This window comes from Danio rerio, chromosome 22, assembly GCF_052040795.2.
Source record: "Danio rerio strain M-AB ecotype USA chromosome 22, GRCz13ab, whole genome shotgun sequence".
Taxonomy (NCBI): Eukaryota; Metazoa; Chordata; class Actinopteri; order Cypriniformes; family Danionidae; genus Danio; species Danio rerio.
The window spans coordinates 25,906,063-25,918,718 of NC_141042.1; the positions used below are offsets into that span (position 1 = coordinate 25,906,063).

Below are 12,656 nucleotides of genomic sequence, written 5' to 3' on the forward strand. Positions count from 1 at the left end.
GAGAAAAGTAGCAGAGAAACTCGACGCTGGAAAGGGGGTAGGGAGTAAAAGATGTTGAGGTGGTGGGGGGAGAGTGGGAGGGGATGGAGGAAAGAGCGGAAGCATTCGACGCTTGAAGGAAGGAAAGGAGGTGCGGAGGAACTCAACGCTTTAGAACATAGAATAGGAGATGCGGAGGAACTCAACGCTAGAAAACAAGAAAGTTGTCGATTGTGGAGGGGGGGGGGGGGGGGTTTGGGGTAATTGATTGACTCCGGGGGAGTCAGGCCTTGAATGGTGATACTTAGGCTGAAGAGATGAGAGTAGCGGAAGAACAACACTAGAAGGAAGAGATAGTAGCGGAGCAACTTGACGCTGAAAAGAGAAAAGTAGCCGAGAAACTCGACGCTGGAAAGGGGTAGGGAGTAAAAGATGTTGAGGTGGTGGGGGGAGAGTGGGAGGGGATGGAGGAAAGAGCGGAAGCATTTGACGCTTGAAGGAAGGAAAGGAGGTGCGGAGGAACTCAACGCTAGAAAGGAGAAGAAGGAGGTGCGGAGAAACTTGACGCAGGAAGGAAGTGAAGACTGAAAAGATTTTATACTGGTAGCCTTGGGGAAAAAAGTTTTGCTCCTGTTGGGGTCGGGGTTCAGGCACTCTTGGGAGAGAGATAGGGGGAGATTATTTGCTGAACTGGGAGCGCTGAAAGGGGGGGGGGGGGAACAGGCAGAATTAAATTTCAGTCCTTGTATTCAAGATAGTGGATGTCGTGAGTGCGAGCTGTGAGAATGAATTGATATCCTCTCCAAATGTATACATGCATCACGCTGAGGCTGTTACGTGTAATTGGGCTAGACGATAATAACGAGTAAACGCTTTTATGGAGGCGTTTAAACTGTTGTGAAGTGTCAATAGTGGTATGTTGAATGGAAGTGTATGTGAGCTCAGGCAGAGCGTCACTGCTGCGACAGTGAAGCGGGGGGGAAAAGAAGCTCTGCAGCTTCTCTGCTGTTGCAGAGGTGTGGTGGAAGTCAATGTCGGGAGGCGGGTACGCTTTCCCGAAAATGTATAACTGCTGTGCAGTGTTGGGGAGTGGGAAGGAAAGGAGCTGCGCTGTGACAGTGGTGCAATGGGAGAATAAGGCTTGGCTGAGCATCTCTGCTGTTGCAGGTACGGTGGTAATCAGAATTGGAGCATTATAGGTGCTCCCACAAAAATATTAAATATCAGAAGTGATGTGTGGAGATGAAAGTAAGTAGGGGCTCAGGTAGAGTGTCACTGCGGTTGTTGTGATGCTATGGTGAGTGAAGCTCAGCGGAGCGCTACTGCTATTGGATAGGTGCAGTAGTGATCGGTATTGGAGAGTTTTGAATGCTCTAGCAAGAATATAAATACTGTTAGTAGTGATATGTAGAGAGGAAGTGAATGAGGGCTTAGCTACAGGTGCAATGGGTGAGTATGGCACAGTGGAGCGATTCTGCTGCTGCAGAGGATCAGTATGGAGACAATGTGTGCTCCTGCAGAAGCATTTACTGCTGTATTAGTGCAGGGCAGTGTGACGAGTGTTATTGGACTTGTAAGTGTATAGAGCTTGCTTAGAGCATCCCTGCTGCAGTAATAGAAAAATTTAGGCAACCCCTAAATAAGTTGGAACTGTGGTGAGTGAAAATGTATGGGTGTATGGGATAGTTTAAGTTGTGCTTACACTTAAAACATTTGAATTGTGTGAGTGGGGGAAGGGATGTCGAAAAATGTATATAGGACATGCTTTGCCGAAATAATCGGTTTGCTTGCTTAATGGAGAGAGATAGTGTTCCTCCAGTCAGATCAGATATGGTGAGGTGGATTGTGGGATTGCAACTGATGGTAATTCAGAGAATCTCAAAACCCGAAGACTAATGTGAATATGGCATTGTGGATGTGGGCTGTATGATTGGAAATGCATCCTTGTGTAGATGGTGATTGCATTTGGAATGGGTGTGGAGTGTAATAGATTGGATGAAGGTCAGCTTCTGGGCCGGCTGTCCTAATGTCTGGAATGAGAAACAAGAAAAAAAAATCAGAAATTTAATTTACAACATGATACATGTGTAGCAAACATGACAAAATTGTTTTAGCTGATATCTAATGCAAGGCATCTTAATAAGAGCATGGACAATTGTGAGCTTCGTTGTCGCAGTTTGCGAGGATGATCGAGGTGGGCATTTGTTCCCCCACAGGATAGCAGGTGGATGCAGAGCTGGGGATATGGGGTGTAGCTTGTCTGGTGGTCCTAGAAATTCTTCTTGAAGATTTATTTATATGTCCTATTCATGCAGTCAAGCGAAAAGTTAGTTTCTTTACCATTTTCACCTCCAGCTGGCGTGCCATTATAAGTTACATATGGCACTGTATATGCAAGTATGGGTCATTGACGTATTACGATTGGACTTTGTGTTAAATTCTCACTGGTTGGGTAGTAGTCTTTACAGAAGTTAAATGCTATCATATCTGGCAGAGGTTTTTATTTATTTTATTTATTATTATTTATTATTATTATTATTATTAATTCATTCATTTATCATTATTATTATTTGTCAATTTATTTATTTATTATATCAAATCCCAACATCAAACGCTTAATACACTACTTAGTGGAAACTGTATGAATGGAATGTTAGTTATGGGCTTTACTTAATTTGTTTAAATACATGTTAGGAATCTTAACTTCTAAAATTCTTAATCTTAACTTAATTCGCAAGCATGTCTGTCTCAGTTCATTCACGAGTCTTTTATGGCTGGGTTCATTCATGAATTGTTGAGAGGGCGGAACCATATCGAGTTTTAAAAGCGCATTGGATGAGGGCGCTGCTCCTTCGCTATTGGCTCGATGGGGCGTCAATCAAGATCGGAGGCCAAGTTTGTTTACCAGTGTTGTGTGAAGACACTGCGGCACACCAGCGACTAGTTTGGATAATAACAGCGCGGTCCATCGATGTATCAATATGTCGTGGATTAATGTCGTGATCTTTGCAGTGATTTACTTATGGATTTGTGGACGGGCTTGAAGGGTGAGTTCTTATGAATCTTCTAATCACGCAAGTCTTGTTTTTAAAAGATTTGTAAATAGGTTTAGTCTTTGATGGAGATTAGTTGTTTCCGCGATGCTTCCCCTTAAAAGCGTACTATACGTTACCGAGGGTGCACCGCTAGGAAGCAGTGAGTTAGGCTTTTGCGATGTTTTGGATCGTCGACGCCTAGAGAGTTTAGGTGGAGTTGTGGACTGCGTTTGCGTGAGGCAGTTTGAAGTGGAGATGGAAGAGCTGGTGGGCAGCACCGGCGTTTTTGCGGGAATTCAGGCTCGATTTTGGCGAGGCTACGGCTGAATTCTCAGGGAGAGTGGAGCTCTGGCTGGAGTTGTTGTTTGTTGTTGTTGTTGTTGTTGTTGTTGTTGTTGTTGTGTGTTCTTCCGTATCGATAGGTTAAATGGTGCGATGCTGGAGCGTTTTGTAGCGGGAAGCGAGCTTCAAGACGAAGATAACTGGAGTGGAAAACTCAGGTTATTTATAATGCTTCCGTAATCATCTAATAGGGCTGATTACGGAGCTAACAAGGAGCCAGCCGTGTTTATTATAAGCACGTGATCCTCTCGAAATTAGTTTATGAATAAACCACACTTAGTGAGTGATCTTTCACAGCCTCCACAAGATTTTAATGGAGAGGTGGATTTAGATATGTTTTGGAAGGCACTGACAGAAGAACGAATTGCTCGAATATAAATTTATTATATCAGGAATGGCTTGTCATCATTATTTATTTTCATAAGTGTTTTCAGGAGTGCAATCTAAATCCACTAATGTACTAACATGTTTGTTTGTCCTAAAGGTCAAAAAAACATTCCATTTTGTGTTACACCTAGTTACAACTTTTGGGCACCCTGGATCGGGAGTAAGACTCGCATAGCGAATGTTGTTCTCAACACTGAATTTGAGAAAGTGCACAAAGCAAAAACTGCAGAACGAACAGAAATAACTGTCTCTGAAGATCGCTTAAAGGACGTACTTTCAAAACAGAAAGTAAAATATTTAATGCTAATTATATGTATTATTTGTCAGTGTTGGCATTTCATTTAACATGTGTTTTTTTATGTGATAGGTGGGAGTGATAAGAAGACTGTGTCAAGAGTGTGGTTTAGATGCCAAAGGCTCTCGCACAGATCTACTCCTGCGACTTTCGGAGGAGATGAGATCAAGGCAGGCCTATGACAAGGTTTTTGAAAAGATTTGGGCTGCTTCAGGTAAACCTCAATGTTGCACATTAAAATATTACAAATAAATCAGAAATGTACAAAGTCACATAGACATAATGGGTCCTGTTTTCTGCTTGGCACTGATTGGGGAGTGACTGGTGGTGTACAGCTCTGGGGGGTGTTGGAGGTGGCCTCGTCTGACACCAGGGTGTATTGATGCTTTCCGTGTGGGGGAGTGTATTTACATCTCTGAGGCACTCCATCTTTAAATTTTTTAAAAGTATACTTTGTTAAGGTTAATGCCACTGCCCTCCATCATAACCTATGGTCATTTAAGTCGCAATGTCATTAATGGGATTTGATTATGTTTTCTTAACTATTTGCTTATCTTTTTTGTCTGTTCCAGGAGGTTGGGCTGTCATCATGTGTCCTTGTGGCATAGTTTACAGTATAAAATGTAATCTGCGAGCAGAAAGTCCACGGGATTTTGCAGATATGCTTCTGTCTTGGAAGCATCTGCCTAATGTTGTTATTTATGCCTTTGCCCGTGGACTGTCCACCCACACAAATTTAAGGCAACCCATAACTTTCACACCTTTCGAGGGAAGGTTACTCGAACCAACCACTGAAAATATTGCAAAAGCAAAATCAGGAAAATTACAACTGCAAAAAAGCCAGATCCGCATGGTCATCCAATAACTGGTTCTGCAGAACACTATGTTCTGTATGACCGCTTTCACGAAGACAACACAAAAGATCCTCGTGATTCACTGAGGAAGCTTCGTCTTGTGCCTCAACTAGCTGGCAAAGTTAACAGTCAGGCTGCAGAACAGCTTTTTTCAAAGCTAAAGAAAAATAACTACTTTATGAACATGGCATTGCCATCCACACATGTTTTCCTCATGCGAAACATCTTCCACCATTACAATGTCAGAAAAAACGAGAAACGTCTTCATGACATAAAAAAGGAATTCAACAAAAACATTCACATGAATGACCGTAGCCAGGTTGTGTTAGGTAATGTTTCCCTTACTTTGTAACAAATACATCACTATATCCATAACTGTACTTATGTGTATATTTGTATTTATAGAAAATCCATCCTCCACAGAGAAATGCATGGACATGTCACTTGGTAATTTGACTGTTCTTTCCAGTTGCTCAGTGTCAAGTTTCTGTTCTCTAATTATTATGTGTTATTTTCTAATTTTGATGCTTTAATGTACTCTAAGGACCACTGACAGCACTGCCAGAAAATATTGTGACTTTACAAACGACCGCTGCATCACCAGGCATAACATCACTCACATCTCCTCTGTCATCAGTACCAATTACAGAAAAAACAGCTTGTGAACCTACCACTCTTCTGAATTTTTTGAAACCTACTAAGCCTTGGGAGAGGGACTGGCATCTATTACAAGAGAAACTGGTGAACAATTACCATTACATACAAACGCACACACACACACACACACACACACACACACACACACACACACACACACACATATTTATTGTTATTATTATTACAGCTTGATTATGTGCTGGACCGAAATTGCCCTGGCAGTGAAATAATTGTGAAGGAGGGGCAAATGTGCCTTATTCGAGAAGAATTTTGGAGCCTTGGATTGTTGAGGGACATGGACTCCCATGTAAGCAGTCTGTTTTTTTATTATAACTTTTTTTTTATTAAAAACATTGACTTATCAAAGTATTTATTGCAGATTGGAAACGCCTGCATGAAGCTTCTTTGTGAAATGGCTCGACAAATTGTATGTACTATAAAACATAATATTTATATACATTGTTTTAACTTGATCCAAATTTAAAAAAAAAAAAATCTAAACTGTGTGAAAATGTTCATGTCATTGTCAACAGTTTCTTTTTATTCATGTAGGGCAAGGACATATACATTGAGGACTTTTATGTTGTCCCTGTGTGGAAAGAAACTCCTAACAACATTGTTACTGGATTACCGGTGCGTGTATGTACTGTATTTACTGTGTGAGAAGTACAACCTAAATTAAACGACATAACTGTCCTGATCAATTCTAGGAAGATGCAGACTTGAAAGACCTGTTAACCTTTCCAGCATGGACAAATGCCAATGGATCAGACCACTTTGTTGTCTGTGTAAGAAAATATTGAAATGTCTAGTGCATACATTGATTGGTATTGCAATGTGTGTGTTTCTAAAATAAAACACTGAAAAATCTTGGAAGAAGCAATAATGTTCAAATGAAATATTTTTACACCTTTAACATTGTAGATAATGATGCCGCTTCGAAGAGAGATGGTGTTTTTAGACTCTCTGTACGCAGAGCATTAATCAGGATTTGGAGATGAGGAATACAGGGCAATTTTTAGGTCTTAGGTCAGCCTTTATGTGATATATGGCTACGTTCCTATAGCCATTTCTATTTATTTCCTAACCGTGTATTATAGTTCTGTCACTTTTGGCTACGTTTCTATAGCCGTTTCTTGAACTTCTGGCTATGTTCTTCTAGCCTTTTATATGCATGGTGTTCTAGAGTTGAGGTGAGCTGTAATTGTTAGTATTACTACTAATATGTTTAGTTTACAGGAAAATTGCTTACCAAGTGGATCATGGGACATGGACTGAAAAGACTGGATATGATTTTTCAGTGAGGAATCAACTTTAAAAAAAAATATATTATTTGGCTTTTACAACAATTAAACTTTTTGTACATTATTCTAAAATAAAATTGATTTGCTTTGCCTATTTTAGGCGTTGCCACGTCAGACAAGAGGGAATGATTGTGGTGTTTTTGTACTCATGGTAAGATATAAATTGAGTTAATTGATTTAAAGATTTTGTAAACATTGTAAATGACTGTGGCTTCTCTCTTTTCAGTACACCCTCTCAATGGTGTGTGGCATTGGGTTTCAATTCCAGGAGGTATTATTTTATTATTTATGTAACTTTATTTTGTTGGTGCTTTTCTTAATCATAGCTAAAATGTAACTATTTTAGTGTATATTATCTTGCTTTCTTCTAAGCAACATATCTTTTAAAAAAAGGGGCATGGTTATTGCAAGCACACCCAACATCATGTATTAACAAAAACATGTTGGTTAACTGTCAGACTAAACAGTCTTTCTTTCAGATGGACATGCCTATCATCCGTCAGTGGTGGTGCCTTCTACTCATGGAACAATTTCAAATTGATGGGTATGTCAGTATTTTTTTTTTTTCTTGTAAATCTGTAAAATTTAAAATTTATATTGTGTCAATACAACAACTTGTAACATGAATAACAAAACATACTTAAAATCTCTCTTACCGGTGACCAGTTGTTATGGATTTTGTCTTGTCTTGTTATTAAAAGCTACAGTATGGGCACAGATTTGCTTTCTGGACTGAGGAGGCAAGAAGTGTCTTGGATGGAAAGATTCTGCCCCTTTTTAGGGTGAAAAGAAAAACCACATCCAATCTTCCAGCACATGTCCAAGCAGTTCAAGATCGGGAAAGGAATGACAAAAGATTAGTGGACTTGATTATCACATCAAAATCAGCAGAGCAGCATTTGGTGGTACAGATGGTTCCACTTTAAATTACTCCTCTAGACTCTGAGTATGGTTGACTTAAATATAGTCAAGTGACAATTTAACTATTATTTGCCAAATATAATTAATTACTTGTGCATTTACATATGAAATATAATTTCCTTCTATGGCCCAAAGGATATACTCGGTGGGAAAAGGTCAAATTGGTTTCCACTAAAACCCCGTTCTCAAGTGCCTGTCTACATTAAGAATGAGCAGTCCCAGTCAATCATTTGTGACTACATCAGAGGAATTCTTAATAAAACCAAAACACAGCTGACCTTCAATGATGAGGTGGAGTTCATTTGTGGATGTCTCCTCCCAGAGGTAATCACAAAACATGTATGTACATGAGCATGCTTATGTTCTGCAGTGTGTGTTTTATTTTATTAATTGGTTTATCTGTATATTTGTACAGGCCATGCCAACTCATGCGGGTTGGATTGATTAGACAGAAGATTGGTTAGATAAACAGGAGCTAGATTATTTAGAGCTTTATAGGTAAGAAGCTATATTTAAATTCGGTAACACTTTACAATAACAGTACATGAATAATGATGTATTAATATGTAAACTAAACATTACTTTGTTATGAATTAATGATGAGTTAAGGTATGCACTAATCATGAATTAACTTTAAGTACAACACGAGTCACATAAGTTCATGTGTGAATAACGACTACCTTAATTACTTGTTAGTACATGTTGTTAATTAATGTATTAATTAAAATTTAAGTTTAGGCTAAATGTAAGCAACATGAACTCATGAGCTGTTAATGTATAGTTATGTCATGACTTTACTTGGAGGGGCACATCACTATTAACTCATCCTTAACTACTTATGAACTCCTGTTTATGTTGATGTTGACAGAACACTTTTCTATTGTTATTCAGTGTAAACTCACTAGTTGGACGTGCATGAGGAGTTCATAAGTAGTTAAGAATCGGTTAATGATGATCTGCCCTCCAAGTAAAGTCACAACATAATTATACATTAACATATCATGAGTTCATCATGGTTAAATTAAGCATAAACTAATGTGGTAATTAATACATTAACAAACAATCATGAACTAACAAGTAATTAAGGTAGCCATTATTCACACATGAACTCATGTGAATCATGTTGTAGTTAAAGTTAATTCATAATTAGTGCATACCTTAACTCATCATTAATTCATAATAAAGTAATGTTTAGTTTACATATTAATACATCATTATTCATGTATACTGTTATTGTAAAGTGTTACCTTAAATTCAATACGAAACTGAACAGGCAGCCAGTGTAAGGAGGATAAAATTGGGGTGATATGATCATATTTTCTAGTGCTGGTAAGAACTCTGGCTGCTGCATTTTGTACTAGCTGAAGTTCGTTAATAGAGGATGCTGGGCAGCCAGCAAACAGAGCATTAGTTATCCAGTCTTAAAGTCATAAAAGCATGGACTAGCTTTTCTGCATCTGAGATGGATTGCATACTTCGTTACTTTGCAATATTTTTCAGATGAAAGAAGGCATTTTTTTGACATGGGATGTATGCTGTCTAATATGACACTCAGATCTTTTATAGTAGAGCTATAACTATTATAGCTATAACTAACGTAAAAGTAAATGTTGCTATTTTCTAGGCAAAAGATCAGACAAAATACACAAACAAAATATATCTAAGGCACTGCAATACAGTACTGATAAATAGTGAGACCTAGTTTACAGACAAGTAGTTTATATGTTCACAAAACAACTCTTGAAGTATTATTTATGTATTGAAGTACTTAGCTGTTATTAATGTGCAAGATTGTCAGCCTGTATATTGATGAACAAATAATTCCTCAGGAATAGCATGCCAGAAACAATATCTGATGCACCATAATGCAACCATGTACTCTAGAAGACTTCCTGCTTGAACTGAAGACAAAAACTTGAATAACTACAAGTTGGCAGTGTACCAATATAAAATTATTTCAATATAAAAGTCCTCGGGGTGACGTGGTGGTGCAGTAGGTAGTACTGTCGCCTTACAGCAAGAAGGTCGCTGGCTCAAGCCTCAGCTGGGTCAGCTGGCATTCCTGTGTGGAGTTTGCATGTTCTCCCTGTGTGGAGTTTGCATGTTCTCCCTGCATTCACGTGGGTTATCTCCAGGTGCTCCAATTTCCCCCACAGTCCAAAGGTTAATTGGGTAAGCTAAATTGTCCTTAGTGTATGTGTGTGAATGAGAGTGACAGTGGCTGTTTCTCAATTCCAAGAACGCAGAGAACGGACTTGCATTCTTGTGGAGACCGGTCTTGCCAGGTGTCCTCGGAAGAACTAACTCACGAGACCGCGAGGGCAGAGAACGCGTCCTTTGAGAAATGGGATGCTGCGTTCTTCCTGATGGTCACGTGACCTTCATATGTTTTAAATGGAAATTATTTAAACATTACAGCCTTCATACACCGATTTATTGTTTTCCCCCTCTTCAAAATATATACTTTGCATAAAAACATTATAAATATACTCTGCATAATATAAATAAATCAAATTTTAATATGAATTTCAGCAAACAAACAACCCTTATTGTGTTTATTCCTTTATTAAGATATTTATGTTAATGTTTACTTTCACCGTTTCATTTAGGGAAACTCCTGAGGTAAATAAGTTATATCTCTGAACTTTAAGAATAAATCTAAATAAAATGCTGCGCTTCCCACCTCCAGTCGCAATGACTTCTGGGACTTCCAGAGCAAGTTCGGTGCTCAAGTTTGCATCAGTGCGTCCTCGATATCAAGATCATATCCGGGAAGTTTCACGCGTCCTCCATACTTGCGGTCTTGAGTATTGGAACTGAACTTAGGCAGCTGATGATGACGTTGCACGAGAACACGAGGACGCAAGACCGCTGAAGAACGCATATTGAGAAACAGCCAGTGTATGGGTTTCCCAGTGATAAGTTGTGGCTGGAAGGGCATCCCCTGCGTAAAACATATGCTGGATATGTTGATGGTTCATTCCGCTGTGGCGACCCCAGATTAATAAAGGGACTAGGCAGCAAATTAATGAATGAATAAAAGTCCTCAAAGAAGGCAGCACACTTTGGATGTGGCTGACAAGATAGCTGAGGTCTTTGGTGTGGCACCCCTGACGATTGTTACAAGCATAATTTTTTGTTCAGGTTGTGATGCAGTCAAACAGCATCTTTAAGAAATCTATGTGAGTCTGCATGAGTCTAATTTAGTCTACACAAGTTTAAATTGAGCAGAGTTATCCTGTGTATATGTTATTGGGAGGGGGCAGTGTTAAGGTGGAGATGGCAAATCAAGTCATGCAAATTCAATTAATCTTCATTTCTATAGCATTTTTACAATCTAAATTGTGTCAAAGCTGCTTAACATAGAAGTTCTAGTAAATTTAAGCTGTCAGTCCAGTTTTCAGAGTTGAAGTTCAGTTTAGTTCAGTTCAGTGTGGTTTAGGGCATACTCACATTAGGTATGCCTTGAAACGTGCCAACCGTGATTGTCCACTATCCCCTCTCCCGCTCGGCCTGTACTCACATTGCATTTTTACCTACTGGACCTGAGCACACTTACATCATCGATGATGTGACTGTTCAGTTTAACAGGAAGAGAAGCGCTCTTAGCACAGTGGAGACTGCTTTAGTTATATTATTTTGTATTATTTTTAGTCATTTGATATGCAGTGCAGTCAAACACTTTGCTGAACAGATTCACAAATTTTTAAGCTCAGAAATTATCATAAAAGTCCTCATGCTACAGGTATTAGGAGGTTTTCTGAAGGTGCAGCTGAAGTGCAGCGAGGGGTTTGTGTCTTTAATAAACTACGACAGTTTGCGTTCATTGAAAATTAAGAATAATCATTAAATTCATGTGAAACAGTCCCCTAAAAGTGACATTGCTTCTTCAGTTTCGGGCTCAGCCCTGCTTTGCATTCACACAACAAGCATACTGCGTCAAAGCCCAAGTGAACTGCTTTCTGGAAAACCTCTTCCAACCGAGCCAGGGCTGGCCAACTGAACTGCGCCTGAGCGCGATTTGGAGCACTCACACTTCTCAAACAAATCGGGATAGCATAGTGTGAGTGTGCCCTTAATTGTCCCTGCTGTAAGTCCAAACATTGAAGACCAAGTCCATTGATGCACAGCTCCACAAGTCCCAAACCAAGCAGGCCAGTGTCGAGAAACTTCACCAACTGACGAAAGTGAAGGGAAAAGGCTATTTATACACAGGCTAACACGGCAGAGAAGAAAGACAATGAATTTGCACTGGAGCGAACAGGGAGATGGCATATGGAAGCAGATCATAGTTTTTAAATATATTACTTTACTTAAATTTGCATTCTCCTTGACATATGTGCAATATGAAAACAATAATCAAAATATTGATTTGACACCCCATTTGTAAAATGCTCACGTACTATTTGTATGCAAAATGACATTAAAATGTAACACAGAAATAGAATTTGATTTGTTGAATGTACAAGCAGAATAATAATTTTTATGTTCTTTGCCTGAATTGCATTTAGACTCACAGTTGCATTTTCAACTAACTGTGGTTTGTAGCAAAATCCAATGTGTATTTCAAAATGCATTCCGATGCCAAAAGAATAGCAAAAAGGTAGCAAATTGGTGAGTTAAATGTATTGTTAATACATTTACACTCACACCATTGTCAATTACTACAGCATATCACAAGTCAAAAAGGTTTTGAAAAATGAAATCTCATTTTTTTATATTTATTTGTTGAGTTTTTGCATTTACATATAGTTATACACTATAGTTATACAATAGTTATACACATATACACATCATTCCAGAGTTCCTGAGTTGACAGTGAGAAAACAGAGTGTACCATATTTGTTCAGTCCATATGTTGCCATTTAACATGAGAGGCTTG

General features: G+C 38.9%; 1 protein-coding gene across 3 annotated transcripts; it reads left to right on the plus strand.

Moving 5' to 3' along the window:
• Positions 1 to 2,855: 2,855 nt before the first annotated feature.
• Positions 2,856 to 12,211, plus strand: LOC147838510 (uncharacterized). Of its 3 annotated transcripts, none has more exons than XM_087304467.1 (13): positions 2,856 to 3,026; positions 4,111 to 4,252; positions 4,611 to 5,221; positions 5,298 to 5,339; positions 5,437 to 5,633; positions 5,737 to 5,856; positions 5,929 to 5,976; positions 6,102 to 6,182; positions 6,260 to 6,849; positions 6,954 to 7,004; positions 7,080 to 7,124; positions 7,333 to 7,397; positions 7,555 to 12,211. In XM_087304467.1, exons 3-9 carry the CDS (start codon positions 5,071 to 5,073, stop codon positions 6,350 to 6,352), a joined length of 732 nt encoding a protein of 243 aa, XP_087160593.1. In that variant the 5' UTR covers positions 2,856 to 3,026; positions 4,111 to 4,252; positions 4,611 to 5,070; the 3' UTR covers positions 6,353 to 6,849; positions 6,954 to 7,004; positions 7,080 to 7,124; positions 7,333 to 7,397; positions 7,555 to 12,211. The 3 variants fall into 3 exon arrangements, with proteins under 3 accessions (XP_087160593.1, XP_087160592.1, XP_087160594.1); XM_087304466.1 differs by lacking the exon at positions 2,856 to 3,026 and adding an exon at positions 3,841 to 4,031; XM_087304468.1 differs by lacking the exons at positions 2,856 to 3,026; positions 4,111 to 4,252; positions 4,611 to 5,221; ... (3 more) ...; positions 5,929 to 5,976; positions 6,102 to 6,182 and having other exon boundaries at positions 6,737 to 6,849; positions 7,555 to 7,758; positions 7,910 to 8,098.
• The last annotated feature ends 445 nt before the right edge of the window (positions 12,212 to 12,656 follow it).

Bases quoted from the DNA above. Each gene is read 5' to 3' on its own strand.
- LOC147838510 (XM_087304467.1), top strand. From the start codon at position 5,071: ATGAACATGGCATTGCCATCCACACATGTTTTCCTCATGCGAAACATC. The intron at 5,222-5,297 runs GTAATGTTTCCC...TTGTATTTATAG, and splicing joins CCGTAGCCAGGTTGTGTTAG to AAAATCCATCCTCCACAGAG. The intron at 5,977-6,101 runs GTATGTACTATA...TTATTCATGTAG, and splicing joins GTGAAATGGCTCGACAAATT to GGCAAGGACATATACATTGA.